We start from the raw sequence: 22,928 nt of genomic DNA, 5'->3' as shown, positions 1-22,928 counted from the left end.
AAGCAGGCTCCATGCACTGAGAGCCCGACATGGGATTCGATCCCGGGTCTCCAAGATCGCGCCCTGGGCCAAAGGCAGGCGCCAAACCGCTGCGCCACCCAGGGATCCCCACAAACTGCTTTCACATGTTATTTTAATTAATTAAGTTAGATAATATATGTAAAGCATGTAGCACAGTGCCAGTAGGCAGTAAGTGTTCAATACATGGTAGTGTTACTCCTCACAATGGCCCTCCAAGGAGATAGTAATAATTATTCTTCATTCTCATTTTACAGAAGGAGAGCCTGAAGATAGGAGGGGCTGGTTAGTGGCAGAGCTCAGATGCAAGTTCAGTTCTTTTCATTCTGTTTCCATACCTGAATGAATGAATGAATGAATGAGTCAATAAATCAATCAAGAGAGGAAGGAAGGAATGTTTGCCAGAGCTTCCAGGACATTTTCTTAACAAAAAATTTGTTTACTCATCATATTGCTAAAAAGTCTAAAATCCTACTGTTTTGATTCCTTTGTGTTAAGATATTTTTTTTTCTCTAGGAGTTTTAGAAGGAAAAATACAGAAACGTTTGGAAGAATGCTATGTTAAATGATTATTACTCATATCAGGTCATTTCATCGCCTCATCTTATATCACATTATATTGTTTTGCCCAAGGAACTGCTTCCAGACCATAAACTTGTAATGAATCCAGGGCTAGAGTGGGCCAAGAATGAGAGGGCATAGACATGAAGGAGCCCACCCAGAGCAGTGGGGCAGGCTTGAGGTAGAGCTATGCTGGAAGGAGAGGTAAGGAGGTTATCAAGCCAGGGCTGGCTTGTTTTCCTTTTGTGTTGAACTCACAATCAGCATAGAAGGAAGAGTTTACACCATCCAGGCCTCAGTTTCAAGAACACTTTGAACACACAGATATGATTATTTTTTTGAATGATTAGAGAAGCAGACAGTGAACAACCCAAATACAAACTTTTTTTCTTCCTGAGTTGCATTTTCATAAGCAACAGGAAAGGACCAAGAATAGTCTAAGGCTTTGGAATCAGTCTTGTGCTTGGTTCTCTGTTGAATCGGCAGCATCAGGAGAGCTTGTTAGAAATGCCCTGTCCTAAGCCTACTAAATCAGAATCTGCGTTTTAAATCCCATCTGATTTATATATCCATTATAATTTGAGAAGCACTCCCGGGGGCAGGGTACTAATTAAAATGCAGGTGAGGCATTTGAAATCCAGTGCTATAATGGGAGAGCCTTATGGAAAGAGGGGATTAAGTATTTTCACAGGTTTTGTCAATTTCCTCCAGGGCCTTGATTGCTTTTTATTTACAATACCCCAATTGGCAGAGAGAGCTCAATTTCACCTGTCCTGGAGTTATGAAGGGCTACAGGGGAATGTCATCTCCAGCTATTGTTGCTAGGGAAACTCATAGCAGAGAAACTTCCGTCTCTACAGTGCTTGTCTCATACATGGGTACAATGTGAAATGTCAGTAGAAATTAAGGAGTATTTATTTATTTATTTATTTGAAATTAAGGAGCTTTTTATTTTTTTTATTTTTTATTTTTATTTTATTTATTTATTTATTTTTTAAGGAGCTTTTTAAAAAATGTATCAACTCTGTGTGTAAACGAAAGAAGGAGAAAAGGGCTTTGGATAAGTATTAACAGAAATGCTATGCTTAGTAATATCTTACCAGTTCTCAAAGCAGTTTTACTTTTTTTTTTTAAGATTTTATTTTATTTATTCATGAGAGACACACACACACACAGAGACACAGGCAGAGGGAGAAGCAGGCCCCATGCAGGGAACTCAACGTGGGACTCGATCCCCCGTCTCCAGGATCAGGCCCTGGGCTGAAGGCGGCACTAAACCGCTGAGCCACCCAGGCTGCCTCCTCAAAAACAGTTTTAAACAGGCATTGCAGAGCCTGGGACAAATGGAAGCCCACATGCCACAATTAAATAAAATGTTTTATCTTCCTACCTACCTTACAACATACTGTCCTAAGAACAAGATTAAAATATGTCCAAAGCTGTGGTTTTTATGTGAGTAAAAGCCAGAAAATAGCAATGATGACCAAGTTGAATTATTGCATGTACCTGAGTGTTGTGTTGATGGGCCTGTGAAATTTGGATGAGTGATAAAGATATCTGTAATCTGTAAATCATTAATTAATCCATAAAATATATTTTTTTCTTGCCTTCATGTCAGCAAAATACTGTTGTTATAAATTGAGATTTTCACATAATTTGAGCTCTGTTAGGATCTGTGATCTAAAGTAAATGTGACTTGTGTAAAATGTAATTGCATTCAAGGAATTCACATTTTGAATATATGTATTTGCCTCATGAATTGGAAGGAAGAAAAAAGGTTGATGCTTGGTAGTACTGGGCATGAGATTTCATTATATAAGAATCTACAGCATACATGCCATGTGAGAGGAAGGATTTGATGTGATAATTAATTTATCTCTTCTCTTACCTAAGCACTTCCACTGCTCCAATCTTCCCAGCACTCAGAAGCAGTTTCTGTCTCTGACACCAGCAGCGGCACAGCCCACAAACCAGCACAGCATTGGATGCAGTCGCCTTTTCCTTTGAAGATATAGACCAAGAGATGCGGAGAAGTATTTCCCTGGGGCACCAGTGGTATTAGGAGAATAGATGTATAGGGCTGCAGTGTGCCTTGCCAACCTGACACTGGATCTTGAGTGACAGAGCCAGCCATGTGATCTTTAACGTGGGAGGGAGAGCTGTGATATGTGGAGCTCTCAGAAGTGTGGGGCCTGGGGCACAGGTCACAGGGAAACTTTGGGGGTGATGGAAACGTTCAATATCTTGATCTGTTTGATGGTTGCATGAGTGTATATATTTATCAGAATTCATCAAACTGTACACTTAAGATCTGTACACTGCGCTATATGTAAATTATACTTCAATAAAGTCCTATCAGCATAAAAAATAAAGGCTACCAGAGCATACTTTTTTCAATGTAAGCTAAAGGGGGTAACCACAGTGTGATTCCATTATTCTAACACAAGTATTCTTTTCTCATATGCCTGCACACATATGCACAAATACACCATGTGCTTTCTTCTTTTTTTAATGTGTCGACAATCCCACCTCACATATGGCTTTTATGATCTTGATATGATATCTTAAATATTTTTCTATGGAGGTGGTCTTCATGATTATATAATGGTTGCTTTCATTTTTTCAGTCTTATAAATAATATTCTACTCTACCTTTTTATGTATAAAGTTTTCATTTTACTATTTTGTTGGCATAAATTTCTAAATATAAGATGAAAGGGCAAAGGATCATGAAGATTTTAATGACTGTATATTGAAGCTCTATATTGTAATGTTTAAGATGTTGGACTTTGGAGTTCAGAAATGGGAGGGATTCAAATTTTGGCTCTGCTTAACCTGAGATGAGCTACTGCAAATCTAGTTCAATATTGCCTTTAGCATTGTTTTGGATTAAATGAGATGCTGCATGTAAAGGGTTTGGCATGTAACTATACAATAATCACTGGATAAAATATTGTGAAACTACTTTCTACTCCTAAGGAGTAGAAAGTGTAAGTACTAGTTTTTCAACAAAATCCCAGCATTGAGTATTAGAATCTCAATAATTTTATGGATGAATGAGATACTCTATTGCTGTTTTAATTGCATTATTTGACTAATAGTAAGTTGGACATCTTCTAGTATTCTTGCTTTTAAAATTCTAATTTTTTCCTTTAAAAAAATTCTTCCACCTGCTTTTCTATTGCCTTTTATTCATTGTTAATTTACGGACAAGACTTCAGTGCTGTCTTATGGTTCAGGTTAAGCATTGCTATAGCACAGGGGCCAGTAAAAGAAGGAGAAATTGGTTTGTGTTATGTCTGACCAGGCCAATTTAAAAAAAGAGCAGTGAAACAGCATATCTCAGGGAGGTGGCTTTTCCTACCAGCCCAGCAACTGATTTCTCAGAGCTTTTAGTCCCTAAGTGTTTTCCTGGCAGTCAAGTCTGGTCTAGTTGAGGGGTAAGAGGGCAGGGTGGGCCGGAAGAGGTTCATTTTAGTGCAGGGATGCATTCCTTTACTGTGATTATCCAACCCATTAAATGAGTTAATCTGTGAGGTGCACTGATAGGGCTGGCTCACAGCTGGTTCTCGATAGTGTTACTAACAGAGAGGCGTGCTGCATAGAGGTTGGGACGGGGGATCCTGGCCCCATTCCTAGTCCAATAGGTGACAGACTCTTCCATTTTTCCACCAGATTCTCAAAGTAGAAATGTGGCAGCCTCTGTCAAACTTGGGACTGCCTTCCCTTTTCGGTCCAGACCAAACTTTGTTCCCCTAACTTACTTATGTATTTAGCAATTTGGTTCTTTTTTTCTTCAGACGATACTTAAATCTTTTAAATCCCAATGTGACTGAAATTTCCAAACAGCCAGAGTGGGAGGCTAAGGGTTTCACTGCCCTTTATTCCTGACCAGTTGCAACATGCAGACTGCAACTAACTATTATCAGCAGTTCCCTACTCTGCTGTGAGGACGGCTGCAATCAGTGGGAAAGGTCCTGCCCCAGAGCTTGCATGGCTGTCTCTGATTGGACAGTGGGCAGCACAGGGGTGTTATTTGCTTCTTTCCCAAGTGAGTTTCCATGGGATGTGCTGGGCTGTTATTTCATCACTGGGGAGGTTGTGTTGGGCCCTCTGATGCCCTTTGCATCTCTGGAACTTTGGTTCCAGGGTAGCATACAATCACACATCTGCTTCTCAGGGATAGAAAAGGGACAAGTTTTTCCCTGATCTATTTGTAACTTTGCCCAGGATAGAAATTGTGTTGAAACTGAATTATCACGTCCCCTGGCTTATGTGGATTGAAAGAGAAAAGTGCCTTTCTAATCCAGGCACATCAAAACTACCAAATAGCAAGCAGGAAGCCTCCACACAGGACCAAAGGGCCAAGCAGAGTGCAGCAGGCACCACCACTTTGGTGGGTCTTCACTGGTCATGCCCAACAATTTCTAGAGAAGTAAAAGCCATTTCACTACAGAGGACACTTAGGCTTAGAGTGTTCTTGCTCTTGTTGTCTAGCTAGAAGTTGGCAGAAGTGGTCCTTCCCATGCAGAGCTGTCTGGGTTCTTTCCCATTGCAGAGAAAGGTGCTCCTTTAGACCAAAGAGTTTCTGTCTTCCCTTCCCTACCCATCTATGCAGGAGTGGGTGGCAGGGCTTACCAGCAGCAGGGATAGTCTTTGTGTCTCTTTTGGTCAGAGTATGAATGTGCCCTGTTTGGGGCTGAACTGAGCTTGCCCTTCTTCCAATAGGCCCATAGATGTCAGGCATCACTAGAGGCTGGGTGTGTCTGAGGTCATCTCCATGCTCTGGGTCAGCACTGAGTCTGAGAAACCCACATGATATGTTGTGGCTGGCCAGGTGGGGTCATGAGGCTCCTTTGTGGGAAAATCTTCAAGGACAACCCTGTCACTCCCTTGTTGGGGGCCAAGCTATCTCAGCAAAGGCAAATCAGCTCATTTCTCTTCTTGAAAAACAAATTGCACATTTTAGTCCTGTTCACTTGGTAACCCCAAATGGGAAAAGTGGGAAAAGTCTCTGTTGGAAGTCTGGGAAAATTCCCATCATGAGAGACACTAGTAATCTTCTCAGGGGTAATAGAAGACAGTGCTCCTGAAGACCAAGGGTCTGGGAATTGCTATCACGGAAGGTCGAGATTTGTCCTCTTAGAGTCAGGTGATCCCAAGCTGACCCTGGCTCCATGCTTAAATTATATGACCATAGGGAAGGCCAGAATATTTCTGGGTCTCCATTTCTTCATTTAAGAAATGAGATGGTTTGGGGTATGGCTGGCTTAACTCGCTTCTGTTGTTCATTTTCAGATCTTACCTATTTAAAATGTGTAAAGCACACCTCAAATATTGAAGTACAATAACAATAAATTGCATCTTATGATCTTGGTTTTTCTTTTGGCTCATTATCTCTTAAATATACTCCCTCAAGTATGAAAAAATAATACTCTAGCTCTATTTTTAGGTATGCTACTTTGTTAGACTACTGGGAGATTATATTCTGAAAAAGTCTTCAATTGTATAACTTGTGTTCCTGCTTAAATTCTCTATATTGGCCTCCATTTGTAATTTATATTTTATTATGAAAAATTTAAAACATGTGCAAAAGAATTATATGGGTCCCACAGACCCATCATCCAGCTTAAACAATTATCCGTATTGGTGAATCTGATTTCATCCTCTCCTCCCCCGGCTCCATACATTTTTGGCAGGAGGGAGGGAGTGCTTGAGCATTTTTAAGCAGATATAAGAGTTAATATCATTTTATTCTTAAATACTTTGTTTCTGTATAAAACCAAGAAGACCCCCTTTTTGCCAAATATAAAACTACAGTGCCATTATAGCATCCACTAAACTTAACAGTGAAGTAGGGTTTTAATGAATTTTTAGTGAATTCAGAGTGGAAAGATTAAGAGGGATGAAAGAGCTCTGGCCTGAGTTTATCTGCTTTCCTCCAGAGAAAGTGGTAGATTCGTTGAGAAGGGTCTTGGCATTTAAGCTCTCACTTGCCCCAGTCCTTACAAGACTTTCAGAGGGTGCTTGGGTGGCTCAGTAGGTTGAAACTCCCACTCTTAGTTTGGCTCAGGTCAGGAGTCTGCTTGAGATTCTTTCCCTGCCTCTCCTTTCCCCTCTACTCCTCCCCCTGCTTGTGGGAATGTGTGCACTTGCATGCTCTCCCTTTCTTGAATGAATGAATAAATAAATAAATAAAATCTTTAAAAAAAGACTTTCAGAGAACAAATACAGGAAAAGCCTTTCTAGACTAAGGGCTATAACTAGTATTTGCTATCTACTATGTACATCCCCATATACATCATCTCCTTTAACCATCACACTAAAGCTAAGAAGTGGAAACCAAAGTCCTGGGAGGAGCTTGCAAAATATAACCTTCTGACTGCAATGTTGCAATATCATACCATTACCCTGACTCTAGGCTGAATCAATGGGAGATTCCTATTTAGCATTAATGTACAAGACTATTTGACTGGTGCCTTAATCTTACCTGATGTTTAACTGCTATAGAAACAATAACCAGTTCATTTTTTGAGATTCTCTGGGAAATAGTTAAATGAGAATAATAATATCTCAGGCAGCGAGAGTGTGAAAACGTCTTCCTCTTTCCAGTCCAGGTTAAGGATTTCCATTCAGTTTTCTCCTCTCTTTAATCCCCTTCCCCCAAATGGGTAGAATGCAAATTGTAGGGCTTACAGATCACTCTTAGCGTTAGAGGACATTTGTAGGTTTGTACTTGAAAGGTTCAAAGTTTTGCCTTGGAAACCTGTAACTTTTTATTCAGTATGGAGTATCTTTCATCAGCAAAATGAGAAGTCCCTCCCTAAACATGCTTGGCAGTGGGAAGGGCCCCTTGAAGTATTCTGGAAGGGAAAAAATAAGGTAGCTAAGGAGGGAGGCAAAAAGGAAGGCATGAGGGAGGTAAGGGGACAAAAAGCAAAGAACTTTCATAAATCTCTAATGGATTTTATGACCCAGCTTGAGATGAACTCTGGTGACTTCTGTTGTTTGTGTTTAAGATGTCCTGCAGACCTAAAGGAGTAGATAGATCCTTGAGTTCCTGCCTTGGTAATGAGATTATCCCAGCAGCTATATTGTGAAGCTACTCAAGCTTAAGCTTCAGGGTCCCTTCCTTGCATTGACCCTCCTAAAGTCTTGTAAGAGGCTCTAGAATGCTCCTGTGCTCATGGGTATAAGTTTCAAACCACACATAACCCAGATCCATTTCTTGCATCTCAGGAATAGAGTTCTCATGAGAATTATGTACCTATAACCATATCTAGATAAGTCCCAGATTTCCTCAGTAGTGAAGCTTCCCTTCCCCCCCTTCTTCTTAAATTCTCTTTGTGATTTTCACAGATTTAACCTAATTTGTATTTCATTTGTGCAGATGAAATTATGCAGCAGGAAATCAGGCCCTCAGTGGCAGTGGATATAATTGAACAACTTCACAGACAGTTTGCCATTCTCTCAGGTAAGGAGCAAATTAATTTGTATTTCAGATTTTGTTACGGGGGGTCTTGTTGGGTGGGCTCAGGTTCTTGAACCTTGATGAATGGTATACTCAAGTCTTAGTCATCCCTTCAGTTTCTCCCAGAGCTGCAGTGAACAGCTGGAGGAGGGTCAGATCTCATAGATGTCATTCCTGTTGCTATTGGGTGCAATTTGATCTTCCTTAAAGGAGTACATTTCTTTTAGGTTGTAAAGAACAGAACTAAAGAAATTTTGAGGAAGGAAAAAGTAATCAGTACTGATATCAGCTGCCACCATGATTTTCTTCCTACATTCTTATTGGATGTTTTTCCAAGATCCAACCTTAAGAGGGTTTGGTTTTAAGGGTTCATGAGCATTGGTGAGGTTATTTGTTCTCTGAGAGATTTGTCTTTTATTCTTAGCTCTTATGGACCTAAGTTTAATGCATTGATTTCCATTGAGCATTTGAGAATAAAGAGAGGCTAATGTTCACAGAAGGCTAGACATTTTCTGAGGCTAGGCACAACTCTGAAAAGTTGTCATTATCAGAGTACCCTTCTTTCTTATTCACTTAGCCAATGGTGACGTGACTTTGATTACTGAAACTGGAGATACATGCCATACCCTAAATTACGGTTAGACCCGTCTTAGAGGCATGGTGTGAGATTAGTTGTCCTTAGCACACATCACAGGGGAATAAGGTGGCAAGTCACTCTCTTCATCTTTTACATCTGAAAAAAGCAACAAAACTACCTTAGTTCCATCACAGAGAGAATATGAAGCTGGTATGAATTTAACCCTACAACATAGGATATATTAAAAAAGTCACATTTCTTTCCTTTCTGTAAATCATATTTAATCTACTCTCAAGTCCTTATCCTACTGAGTTTAAGGGAAATGCAGTCTCTGTTATTGGGATACCTCTCCCCATCCCAGAGTTGTGTCCTAAGTGGGGAATCTTACACAATCCAGACATTCTGGGGAATTCTCTGGTATTTTCTCCACATTGGTCACTGCTCATATAGTCACAGAAGGCTCTAAAGTAGAGTCCTCATTTTTCTTATTTCTACCTGTATTGCTTAGATCAGAAACTATAATATAATAGGAGCTCAGTTCAAAATTATCTGAGTACTCATGGTCTGTCCTGTGAGGACTGCTCCTCACATCCCCCACCTAGGCACCACAGTCTTGGCCCTGGTGGGAGAACCTAACCAGCCTTCTGAGATACAGTCTTGTAGCTTCTCATTGGGAAGCTGGGATTCTGCAAAAGGAAAGGTATCATGGGGTCTGCCCTTTTGATTTCTGGCAACTGTTGCTGGGGCCTTCTACCACAGAAGGCTGCAAGGCTCATGTGCATCAGGGTCTGGAATAGATGATGGGGTGAAGTGGAGTGGATTTCTGTGCCCTTACACCAAAACTCCACTGCCCCAGCAATCCCAGGATTCTAGGATGTATAATGGCTCATCTGGGGGAAGGAGTCCAGTGACTGATTAGTTTGTGCATTTAGTGATCCAAAGTTACCTTTTTTGAATATTACTGAGGTGCTTCTCTTTATTCTTATTTCTCAAAAGCGAGACAGGAAAAACATAAATACATGGGTACCAGACAGTCTTAGATATGGAAGTACGTTCTGCTCTTGGCCAGCTGTATCTCCTTGAGCAACATAGTTCTCTAAGCCTCACTTTTTTCATTTGGGTAATGAATGGTTGGGATCATCATAATTTTGAGGATCAAAGACATAGTATATGAAAAATACTTAGCATTGCAACTACCACTAAGTAACTTTTTTCCCTGAAATATTTTAATCCCATAAAATGTTTATTTTAGGACTCTATTACAAAAAATAGTTTTCAATATGATACAGTTTGTATAAGGAACCAAAGCCATGCTCACAGTTGAAATGGTGTATAATGCCACAACTGAGTCAGTAATAGGGATCATTGTCACCCTTTAATGGAGAACACAGAACTGTAGAAACCCACACTGGACCAAAGAGGACACCTCTGTTTTAGGAAGGTCCCTTTGACCATGGCAAAGACAATCCTTTCATTTTTGAGCTTCTTTTGTCATCTAGTTGCCTCAAGTTTGCCCTTCTTAAGAGAGAGAAGCATGGATTAGCTGTGGTAGCATTTGCAACACTGCAAGTCTGGAAGCATATGGGTAGCCTTGGGGTTCTCTGAGTTAGCACTTTCTTGGAATTACTGGGCCTGCTTTTCATCTTTACCTGAAGTGGTAGCAAATGTCAGTAATGAGGCTGTTTTGGGTAACCTGTGTTGCTGTGGTTGTGAAACAGAAAGCTCTGTGCTTAGGTCTTTTTCCATCACTGTGGAAACCCAGCTATGGGGTCTGTTCTGGAAACAGAACAGAAAACAGGAGTTTTCTGTTTCCTGATTCAAGCAGGCAAGGTGATGAAAATCCAGCTGCAGATTTTTCTGCAGATTCCACCGAGCTTCTGGAAAGAACCAGAGGCCCCATCAACCAAGAATGCTGGGAAGGACAGGATGGAGGCTTTATCTCACAGAGGCCCCAGTTGCCTGGCCTGCTGTGTTCTGCGTGTGCTCCCGTGGCTGGTGGGAGAGCAGGGACTCATTGCATGATGGCTGACCCAGATCTGTGGCCAGAGGGTTTGAGGCCTCTGGATGGTGAAGTCTGTGAGCAGGGGCCACCAGCAGGAACTGGATAGTGACCAGGGCTAGGCCTTTGGTGGTTCTGACCTTGAAAGACAACTGACATGTTCCCAGTGAACTCAGGATATTTCTAAATTTAGGGCTTAGCCAGGAAATAAGAGAATATAAGCAGGTTAGTGTGGAGGAAACACGCTAAGCTTTGGACTCAGGCGATTCTGGGTTCACATTACAACACATTTAGTAAGTCATTGTAACTTCAGGTCTCTCATTGGTAAAGTGGATTGTTTTAAGGAATGTGCCTCACATAGAATCTGGCTATAAGAGAACTTAGCCCATGGACTTGTTTGTTTTCTAAGCCACATAAGAAGAGATCCAAAAGTAGAAATTCCTTGTATTGGATCAGAGGCTCAATGACATTAAGGGTGCTCCTTTGTGATTCTTTGGATGTTTATCTTGTTTTTAAAGCCTTAATGTCAGTATGACTGCTGTAGTTCCAGATATCAAGTCTGTGTCCAAAGCAGGAAGAAGGAAAAGGAGCAATGCTGGCTTCTTCTATTCTTTTTTGCCAGGAGAGCAAAAACTTTCCCAGAAGCTCTTGGTAGGCTTCTGCTTATGTCTCATTGTGGGACTGTGTCATGTAGCCATTTCTACCAGCAACAGAGTCAGAAAAGGCAAACATTTATCTTTTAAATGGCTTCAGTAGAAGGTGATCTGGGGAGAGGGGGTTGGTTATATATTAGCCATTTATCAGTGTCTATCATAATACCTGTCCTCTAATTAAAAGAATAATCAGGGATCCCTGGGTGGCGCAGCGGTTTGGCGCCTGCCTTTGGCCCAGGGCGCGATCCTGGAGACCCGGGATCGAATCCCAAGTCGGGCTCCTCCTGCTTCTCCCTCTGCCTGTGTCTCTGCCTCTCTCTCTCTCTCTGTGTGACTATCATAAATAAATAAAAAAAAAATAAATGAATAATCATTTCCTTTTTCTTTTAATGATTATTTCTGCCCTTGGAATCTTTGTCTGAAGTTTCCTCTCTCTCTAATGTAACACCTTTAAGAATTAATTAATAATGAAGGCATAAAATACTCCTAGGCTTGTGGAGTCCACTGCATTTCCCCCCATTAAGTGGGAAATTCTCGGTGCAACAATGAAGAATGTTAAATTAAGGAACTAACCAGAGTCAAAATTTCTTTCTGAATCAGAGATAGAGTTAGTAACTTGGCATCCAGGAGATGGAAACCAATGCAAGAAGGTGTAAAGAACAGTACTATTTAATAGAAATATACTGTGATCCACATATGTACTTTTAAATTTTGTTGTAACTATATTAAAAAAACAAAGAGGAACACATGAAATTAATTTTAATAGCATTTTTATTTAACCGAATATATCCAAAATACCCCAACATGTCATCAATATTCAAAATTATTGTTGAGATACTTCACAATTTTTCATACTAAGTCTTGGAAATCTACTTTATATTTCACACTTTTTTAAAATAAAGATTTTATTTATTTATTCGTGAGAGGCACAGAGAGAGAGGCAGAAACATAGACAGAGGGAGAAGCAGGCTCCCCACAAGGAGCCCGATGTGGGATTCTATCCTGAACCCGGGGACCATGCTCTGAGCCAAAGGAAGACGTTCAACTGCTGAGCCACCCAGGCGTCGCTGTATTTCACACTTATAGCACATCTCAGTTTGGACTGGTTATATTGCAAGTGCTCAACAGCCACATATGTCTAGTGGCTATTGTATTGAACAGTGTAGACTATGGAAATGGTTCTTAATAATATTGGACTGAAATCCTTTTTATGACAACCAATTTGTATTGCCCCCTCACTATCCTAAATTGAAATTTATGGATACCGTAATCTATATTAGTTAGGGTGGACTCAATAGCTATACCAAATAGACTCCAAAGTGTATAGTATAGTTCAAACAAATACAACAGAAAATTTAGTTGGAGCAGCCCAGCATGTACGTTCATCAGCAGATGACTTTTCTCCATCTCCCTCACACATGAAGATTCCTTTCACTTTATGGCTCATATTACTATTATCCACTTTGTGGCTGTCTTATTACCTGTATCCAGAAAGCAAACAGGAAAAGAGAGCATACTTCTTTTTAAAAGCCTCAGCTCAGCAATACACACTACATACCATTGACTTGAACCTGCATCAGTTATATGGATACACTTAATAGCATGGGAAGCTAGCAAATGTAGTTTATTTGTGTGCTCACAGAGGGTGAATAGGTAACTGCTACTTACGCATATATTGAAAAAAAAAAAACGAAAAGGAGAATAGTAAAGGAGAAATAAAAGGAAAGTAAGAATAGCAAAATAATATATATTTCAATATATATTGAAAGTACAAACTTCTAGTTACAAGATAAATAAGTTTTGGGGATGTAATGTATGGCATGGTAACTATCATTAATAGTACCATATTGTGTGTTTGAAAATTGCTAAGAGATTAGATCTGAAGACTTTGTAAGGTGATTTGTGAGGTGATGGATGTTAACTAAACTTACTGTGGTGATTATTTTACAATATAGGCATATATTGTATCATTACATATATACCTTAAACTAACACCATGTTATAAGTCAATTATATCTCAATAAAATGGAAACATATTTAAAACCCCTTTATTCTTATATATAAAGCAGAATTTATAGGATCTAATCACTACAAATGATTTTTCATTTCCGTTGAGTTTCTATTAAGATATTCAGAAATTACACAGGATGTGGGAAAATTCTTTATTATGTAGGGTAGATTATTTGGTATTATTTGGATGTAGGATAGATTATTTAGAAATCCCTGAGATTTCTAAAGTGCCTCCCAGGAAGTGGTATTGCCATTTTCCCAGCTAAATTCCATTTTTTTGGGGGGGTGGGGGGGGTGGAGGGGTTGGGGAGAGAAAAGGAAAATGGATTTTGGAAGGCAAATAGCAGTTACCTGCTTCACTCTCTTTCATTGTTGGTCTTCACAATCTTCTTGTAGGATTTTCTAGCATTATAAATTCTTTTCATAGGACAGAAGTTTGTGCCAGCCAACACCCAGAACCTCATGGGAATAGTCTTATGTATCCTAAGAACTTACTGCTGTTTTCTTTTTTTTTTTTTTTTTTTTTTTTTTTTTTTTACTTACTGCTGTTTTCTGCAGTAAATCTAGTCCTCTTCCATTTAACGAACAGGTAAAAAGTGATACCAGGAGTACTGAAATTTATTTTATTAAGTCACCATTTAACTTCCAAGTAGTTTGGTTTTCTTGATTTTCCTTGAATAGGACTTCTCTGGTACACTGTCATCCTTCTGCATTTCCATGTTTTCTCACAAGGTGGCACCGAATGCCTTGCTGTGGGTTGTCAATGCGGTTATGGAGGCTTTGCTTTGTTTCCTTGGAGCTTCTGTCCCTTAACGTTTAATGTTCAACAGCAGGTCGTTTCCCCAGTTAACCTTGGGTCTCTCTGGTGTTCAGTATTGGTATTAACCAAGACATAAGAACACTCCATCTATATTTATCTACTTAGTAATGAAGAGCTTTAATTTATAATTGACAATAAAAGTCAGAATCATTAAATAGTATAATCATATCTTAATGAATATTCTAGGGTGTTTTGAGTCCTTGAAATGGTTTCGCCATTTTCTTGGTAAATATTGGTTATGCAATTAATACAGTTATAATGCATCTAAATTTAGCCTGACTAGAAATGTAAATTCCCTTAACTTTGTGTTTATCTAAGCCTTCCTATGACTGTAAAACTGCAAAGAGGAAGAATATGAGGTGAAAGCTGATAGTATCCTGATTAAAGTTGTTTTCAATCAGCATCATGAGGCAGCCTCTGATGATGCCAAGCATCTAATTTGCTTTAAACTTTGCTTTACAATTTAAAATAAACATGTAGAATTAATAAAGAGACACTTCTTGGAGAAGAATGACTAGTCATCCAGACAAGTATCACACAGTGTCATTCCATAGTGATTGGTCTCTGGGAGCCTAATCATGCATTAACAATACCTAGAGGAGACTGGTGTAGAAAACCACCAGGCTCTCTTACTCTGCAGGATACAAATACTTACGTTTGCTTGATAGCACATCTTGGCTCTGGAAATGATTTACATGGACAGTCAGAGTATAAGCAGAAGATGCTTATCAGGTGTGGACTCAGAGCAGCAGAGTAGATTGGATGATCTTAAATGGTGGTGTCGTCAGAGAGACTGGTGACATGGCCTAGGTTCTTGAGATGGTGGGCCAGGCCTCTCTCTCCTTAGGATAGGGTTGACAGCTTCTCTGTGTCTACCTTTTCTGTAGTTTCTTCATTGATCCCACACCCTCATTAATCACACAATTCTCATTAAACCACACCCTGCCCTACCTCTTTCATGGATGTGAAATACATACAGTCATTTGTAGCTGGCTTCACTTGGGAGCCTTTATTTTTCTTTCTTTTCTTTTTTAAGATTTTATTTACTTATTCATGAGAGACACACAGAAAGAGAAGCAGAGACAAAGGCAGAGAGAGAAGCAGGCTCCACGCGAGGAGCCCGACATGGGACTCGATCCTGGGTCTCCAGGATCACGCCCTGAGCTGAAGGTGGCGTTAAACCGCTGAGCCACCCAGAGATCCCTGCCTTTATTTTTCTTTCTAAAGTAGTTTTCTTCCATGGGCATAAACCTGGAAGGTGCTCCCAGCAATTCAGCTCTTACACTATTGGCTAGGGCATACGTTTCCCAACTTTCTCAGTCTTTGGTGCCTTAGTTTTTCAGTCTCAGAAGTCTCAGTCTATCTTAATATTTCCATAACTATTCTTGGCCAAAAGCAATTCCTAACAGTTAAAACAATTTGGTAAGTCTGAACATCCTAACAACTTAGCCGTTTGAAAAACAACAGCAACAACAACAACAATACATAGATGAAAGAAAAAGTAATGTTTAATTTCATTCTTAGGTAACTATAATAATCTCTTGGAATGAGATTGGAATAATCTCTTGGAATAGCACTTGGAATGAGACTGGATGTCACCACCCTCATTTCCTGTTCTACATTAGTTTTCATACTACACTTGCTTTTTATCTCAGTAGCCACCAAAAACCAACTTCACAAAGATGCAAAAGAGTATAGTATAGTGCAATTTAATTGTGAACTACCTCAAGCTAGTAGCATGCATGGTGTCCTATAAGATTCCAATTATTGCTATTTTCCTCAAAAATTTAGAAAATATTTATGGTGCTTTTGTGAGTTCACCGTGGTTCCCTGGGTACCTGGAACACAGTTTAGGAACCATAGGGTTAGAACTCAGTCATATAGCTGCATCTAGCTGCAAGGAGATGAGGAAATAGAATCTTTTTAGTTTTATCTAGTGGCCTTTGCTCTGATGGATTAAATATTTAAATATTAATTTTACATTTCTATTTTCATAGTGTTGTCTTATATCCCTGTTGGTAAGTTATTGAAGGGCAGAAGATTATTTCCTTGTAATAATTATAACCATAATAATAGTCTCTATTGAGCACTTAATATGTAATAAGCACTCTACTAAGGTACTTTTCATATACGTTCTCACTTAATCCTCACAATACCTTTTGAGGTAAGTACAAGTATTATTCCTATATTATATATATATATATATATATATATATATATATATATATATATGGAAACTTCTATTGAGATTAAGTATCTTGTATCAAATCACATAGAAATCAAGTGGGAAAGCAGGATTTGAACTAGGCTGTCTGATTTTAGAATGAACTCTCTTAACCGTCATGCTCTTTTACCTTTGATATTTACTGACTACAAAAATGAAGAATAATATTACATATTTGTGTTGGTATTATTTACTCTTCTACCAAATGCTAAAATAGTTAAATGAATACTAACCTTTTATACAATAACTATCTTCAAAGGATGTAGGAATTGAATTCTCACGACATCACTTGAGCAAGCATGAAGGAGAAGAGACTTGTTCAAAATAGTTTGGTGTCAAACTTCTCACATTCTAGTCTGAAATAATACAGACAGATAAGGGGGAGGACAATATGTATCTCCTTTACCTGCAGGATGCAACAGGAGAACATTTTGTTAATACCTTGACCACTCATTTTTGTTGCAGGAGGTCGAGGGAAAGATGGTGCACCCATCATCACTTTCCCAGAGTTTGTGGGGTTCAAACACATCCCAGAGGAAGACTTTCTGAATGTCATGACCTACCTGACTAGCATCCCCAGGTGAGCTGAACACAGCGGTTTGCTGCCTTCCTAGTCACTGGATTTATTCTGAATTTCCATGTGGCAGGGCTGAGTTGAGATGTAATCTTCCCTGAGCACAGCTGACACCAGTAGGTAGCTTGGTCAATTTCTCATAACTGTCCATCACAGACAAGGGTTGGAGGAAGAGTCTAGAAAATAATGGTGAATGAGTGTTTTGACTCTGGTGTGCACATAGGAGGCACTTAGTAAACATTGTTGAGTGAATGAAACATTGATTGAAGAGCCAATGCCAACCTGTCCCTTCAGATTCATTGCTCTGGATTAAGGTGATTCTGGCTTCCTGGAGCCTGTCATCTGGGACACATAGCCATTTGCTCAAGGAGGTCAAGCCATTTTAGGAGTTAATTTAGTTTATCTTATCCAAATAAGGAATTTGGGGGCAGATTTTATACCTGTCCTATGCAGATGGAGAAATTAAGGCAGAGAGTGAGGAAGCAAAGGCCAGGAGTAAAAACTGTGCTGATAGCTGAGACCCTGACTATGATGTTTTTGGATCTGCTGTGTCCACAGTCGCTAACCCAGGCCTCATACCTTTATTCGGTTGAGTCAGTAAATACCCAGGCCTCCAGGGAGTGTGTGTGTGTGTGTGTGTGTGTGTGTGTGTGTGTGTGAGAGATAGAGTTCATATTGGTGACAGCCATTTCACAGACAAAGATTGAGCTGGAAGTGGGGTCCAGACCTATGTCTTAGTGTGGTGACCACTCTCCAGCCCGGGAAGCCCTGTCCTCCATGGGGTTATAGTGCTTATGAGATCATCTCTCACCTAACTGCAGTGAGGTTAGGCCATGTGTGTGCTGTTTAGCTTATCTTCCGTGTGCCTCATGGGATTTTGAGGTCAACACCATCTTTGTGATTGAAAGCTACCCGGTGTTTCATCTCACCTGTGGGAGATGAGGCAGTTGCATTGTTTGCTTTAACCAAACCCGCTCTAAAAGAATTTTTTTGTTTTTTTGTTTTTGCTTGTTATCATTCTTGTTTCTTCAGAGAAAGCAAGGGATTTTTTTTAATGTACTTCTTCAGAGTTTAGTGCTTAAATTTTATTTCACCAGTTCCTTTCCTTCCTTTGATCTCTGAATATGGTGTATATTACTCAGACATGTGAGGATTTGAGGTTTTATTGGCTTAAAGGAAGGATGCTGTATGACTCTGGGCTGTGCTCATGTGGTTCTCTCTACTGAGCACTTTTTCCACCCTTCTTGACTTGGCTAACTTCTACACATTCATCAGCCCTTAATCTGATCTCATTTCTTTAAGGACTCCTTCCCTGATTTCAGTTCTGCTTCTCACAGACTCTTCATTTCTGTAGACTCCTGAGCTTACCTCTTATATAACCCCATAGTATATGGAAATTATTTCTGCATTTCTTGTTAGGCTGAGCAGCTCAAGTAGGGGCCAATGCTTTTGTTTTATTTTCTTTTTTTCCACCTTGTATCTCTAGCCCTAGCACAGTACTCAGCACATAATAGGTTCTCAAGAAGTATTGTTGATGGAATTTCCAGTACCGATATAATTCATTTCAATCAAAAAGTATTTCTTCAACTGCTGCCTTTACCTCCTTGGCTTATAGGGAATTAGACTTGGTTTCCCTCTTTGGCTCAATTGCATTCTAAGAAACCCATCAGTTTAGCAACTTTTCCTCCCATGGTGAGCAGCAAAAGAAGGGGTACACAGGGAGGTGGGCAACAGGTAGAAGTGGCCCCTCATTCTCTTCTTTGTTTTAAATTCACTGTCTAATTTTACTGACTCCTTGGATGCAGTCATATGCTAAACAAAATGGGTGGTTTTCATCTTGTGCTTGCAGTGTTGTCTGAGTCACACTGAGGAGCATACCCTGAGTGCCATCTGAACCAGTGTAGAGAGAAGCACTGAGGGGCAGGACCCCTATCTCCCAGATGGAGAAGACAAGATACGACAAAATAAGGGACGAATGCTTTGGCCTGGTGTCTTTTTCCTTCTCTAATGTTCCTTACATCATTTTTTATAAATAAGGAGTTTTTCCCTTTCCTAGAATGCTGTTAGTCTCTTGAGAAAGAATAGTTGTCTGACCAGTTATTCACCTTTCCTCTTCCTGGCATTTGCTCATACCCCACTTGCTGCCCCACCCCTGTTTCTTTCAACATAAAACAGAGACAATGGGTAAGAAGGCCCAAAAAGAGAATTGTTCCACTTCAGACTCCAAAGAATGAAACCACCCTTGTTTCTTTTATGATTCCTATGTATCACAATATGTATCTTATAGTGGTTACCAGGCAACAGAGCCTTTCCCAGGTTACAAAATATTTTACAGGCAGTAGGGCTCATGACACAGAACAAGGAAGAATTGATGCACTTGAAGAGGAGGATGGCAGGATACCCAGGGCAGGGAAAGGATATCTCTGTGCTTGAAATTAATAAGGACCTCTCACTGTGGCTGGGTTGGGTGAGTGCAGAAAGCTTCCTGCAGCTGCTCATTCTTCACCAGATCTTTGCTAAGTGCCAACAGGGTGGTTGGTGCTGTTAGGTGCTATAAAGGACCAATGAGGCCAGGATACAGTATCTTGAACCTCAGGAAGCTCATAGGACTCGTAGGACAGAGTCATAGGACTCTGTTGTCATGGTATTTTGTGACATGTGCAAAACAAAGTGCTATAGATGATCAAAAGAGAGAAGAATCACTTCAGACAGGAAAAACAAGGAAAGCTTTAGGAACAAATAGCTTTGAAAGATAGGTAAGAATTCCACAGGTAGATATGGAAGGTGACATTCCAGAGAGAGAGAATAGGGTGGTGTTTAGGAGTTTGGACACCGCCCAAGTCTGGAGTGAAATCTACATTCTACTGCTCACTAGCTGTGCTATCTGGGACAAAACACTTGGCTTCTATTTCCAATGTCCCCTGAAATCTGAAGTTTTAAATGGAGTATGTTTGGGGAATTATAGACCATGCACGTTGATCAGAACAGAGCAAGGCTCCTTTTCAGATAGTAGTGAGAAATGAGAGCTGGAAAGACATCTGGAAACAGACAAGGCAAGGCCTTTTCCACCAAGTTAAGGAGTTTAGACATAGTGGGAAGAGGCTGTTGGACATTTTGAGGAGAATGACAACCTGATTAATCTCCTGGTGGTGTGCAGGGTGGGTCAGACAGAGCTAGGAAAAGGAGGCAGGGAGACTGATAAGGGGCTTCTACCCTGGGACAGATACAAAGTGAAGGGGAGTGAGCTTGCTTGATAGCAGGACTGGGTAGAAAGGAATGGACAGGAAGGACAGGCATTGGAGTTGGTAAGGGTTTAGGTAGGGCAGAGTGAGAAACTGCTGATGGTGCTTGGTGTTAGGGTTCATATCACAGATCTTACTGCTTGTTTGGGCATGTGGAATTGAGCCCTCATTTTGATTTTGTTAGTCTCATCTTGTTTGTTTTTTTTAATTTTATATTTTTAAAGATTTTATTTATTTATTCATGAGACACAAACACAGAGAGAGAGAGAGAGAGAGAGGCAGAGACACAGGCAGAAGGAGAAGTAGGAGAAGCAGGCTCCATACAGGGAGCCTAATACGGGACTCGACCCTGGGTCTCTAGGATCAGGCCCTGGGCTGAAGGTGGCGCTAAACCACTGAGCCACGCGGGCTGCCCTCATCTTGTTTTATTTTGCTTTTTTGCCTGGCTCTTCCTTACCAAAAATATGCTAGGACAGTGGTTCCCATCTTAGCTGCACATTAGGGGAGTTTTTTGTTTTTTTTTAAGGATTTATTTATTTATTTAAAAAATTTTTTTAAAAATTTAAAAGATTTTATTTATTTATTTGAGAGAGAGAGAGAGGGAGAGACAAAGAGAGAGAGAGAGAGAGAGAGAGAGAGTGTGAGCATGGGAGGTGGGGGGAGGGCTAGAGGGAGGGAGGCAAACAGATTCTTTATTGAGCAGGGAGTTCAACGTGGGGACTCCATCCCAGGATCCTGAGATCATGACCTGAACATAAGTCAGACTCTTAACCAACTGAGCCATCCAGGTGTCCCTTATTTATTTGAGAGAGTGAGAAAGAGAGAGTGAGAGACGGCCTGCATGCAAGTGCATGCACAGGTGAGGGGAGGGGTAGAGGGAGAGGGAATCTCAAGCAGACTCTGCACTAAGCGTGGAGACCTATGCAGGGCTCAACCCATGACCCATGAAATCATGTATGACCTGAGCTGAAACCAAGAGTTAAACACCTGAGTGAGCCACTCAGGTGCTGTAGGATCATTTGGGGAGTTAAAAAAATCCTGATGTCCAGACTAGAACTCAGACTAATTAAATCAGAATTTTTTTTTCGGGGTGGAACTGGGCTTCTGTAGTGCTGAAAGCTCCACAGGTGATTCCAGGGTGCAGCCAAGGGTGGGACTCACTGTGCTAGGTGCTGACAGGGAGACACAGTGAGGAAAGGGAAGAGGTATTTGAGGTGTGAGGAAGAAAATGTGGAATCAGGCTTAGCTTTTGGATGAGATGTGGTAGCAGGTCGTGTGGGGAAGTTGAAAGACAGAGAGGACACTACCCAAAATTTTACTTTTGTTTTCACAGTTCTGTATTTCTTTTCCTTAAATGCAATATAAGCAAAAATTCTATTTCCTGATTTCCCTGACTCTGTAATTTCTTTGTGAGTTACATGTAGTGCATAACTATTGAATTAGAAATCTTCCCACATGGATCTGATGCTATTGAAATATATATGACTGTATCATTGCCACATCACCCTGTTTCCAGTAATAGCTGAGGACCCACTTTAGCCTATCAGGTACCGTCTGCTATGTGTCTATACTACTAAGGGTTTTCAGAATCTAATAAACAAGAGCAGGATAATTCTAGGGGTCAGTTTCTCAGAGGTATTATGTAAGATATTGTCACTTAAAACATATCTCCTGTGGCTACAGATTGTAGCCAAGTGGTTGGCAAAGGCCTTGGTAAAACATTCTGAACAACTAAGATGGTCAGCTATTTTTAGATCACAGTTGTTTTTCTCAAAATCAATATTTGTATAACTAAGAATATATTTTTATTACTGAATTACTCTATTCAATTTCTTTGTTTTATTCACAGTTCTGAGTTCATTATTTGAAAGGGGTTGGAGAAAATACTTTTATTAGACAGTATAAGTTATATTGTGTAACAGTGGGGATTATATGATTATTTACTGTTTCTAAAGGGTCTATAATGAATCTGTTGAGAGGTCTGTTTATGTTTGATGAATTCTCTATGTCCATTTTCCTCCCATAAAGCCTGATTAATAGTCTTTGAAACGAGTCATATCGTCATTAATGATATGCTGTCTGATAGAATGTTATCTTTAGGAAAGGAGGGGGAGAAGGACACTGTTACCATTCACCTTGTGAATTATAATGAGAGTTGCTCCTTTGTATTAAAAAACTGAGTGAGATTGTAACAGTTTGTCAGCTTTAGAAACCAGCCCTACAACAGAAGTGAATTCAATCTGAGCCTCTTACTGTTATGAAGGCAGTAGAAAAGCCCCTGTTTTTAAGTGGCTTTGAATGGCATTAATTGAAAAAGTGCTGCTTTGATTGAGTGGCAAGAATCTGTGGAATTACTTCCCAGAGTCAGGGAGATGGAACATTCGTTTGACCTCTAAGGATAGAAGTCTAGGGTGGGAAGTTTTGTGGGCCTGCAGCATTGCCCAAGGTGGGTGGATTTGTTTCAGCCCTCAGGAGGGATGCTTTGAGAGGCCAGATCTTAGACACCTAGCTAAGGGTCAAAACTAGAGAGAACCCCAGGGATTTGTTATGAATAAATGGTGACACTGGTAAGAAAGTCTTAAATGCCAAGAGAATTTGAATGAACTATTCTGGGGAGAAGAAAAAAATTTAATATGCTAGATCCCGTCCTCTGTGTAAGAGCTGAGTCTGATGGCATTTCTCACCAGTAGGATGACCTAGTGTGTGTATAATGGCTTTTCTTTGTTCATTTGCTTTAGAATATCCTTACTATCCTGCTTTGTGTCACCTGTCCAGTTCAG

General features: G+C 40.1%; 1 protein-coding gene across 3 annotated transcripts in view; it reads left to right on the top strand.

Moving 5' to 3' along the window:
- Positions 1–22,928, top strand: part of MCF2L2 (MCF.2 cell line derived transforming sequence-like 2) — a 237,951-nt gene that overhangs the window by 23,753 nt on the left and 191,270 nt on the right. For 2 of the 3 annotated variants that reach the window (XM_038583487.1, XM_038583488.1), the window contains exon 1: positions 19,248–19,373. Coding sequence is in view for 1 of the 3 variants with exons in the window: in XM_038583486.1 (XP_038439414.1) it covers positions 7,969–8,052; positions 16,798–16,912 (199 nt within the window). In the remaining 2 variants the exon portion in view is untranslated. Of the gene's footprint in view, positions 1–7,968; positions 8,053–16,797; positions 16,913–19,247; positions 19,374–22,928 lie in introns of those variants that run through there. The other variant, XM_038583486.1, reaches the window with a different exon arrangement.

This window comes from Canis lupus, chromosome 34, assembly GCF_011100685.1.
Source record: "Canis lupus familiaris isolate Mischka breed German Shepherd chromosome 34, alternate assembly UU_Cfam_GSD_1.0, whole genome shotgun sequence".
NCBI classification, from domain to species: domain Eukaryota; kingdom Metazoa; phylum Chordata; class Mammalia; order Carnivora; family Canidae; genus Canis; species Canis lupus.
Note: the sequence above shows the minus strand (reverse complement) of the source record. Positions and strands in the feature narration are given on the sequence as shown.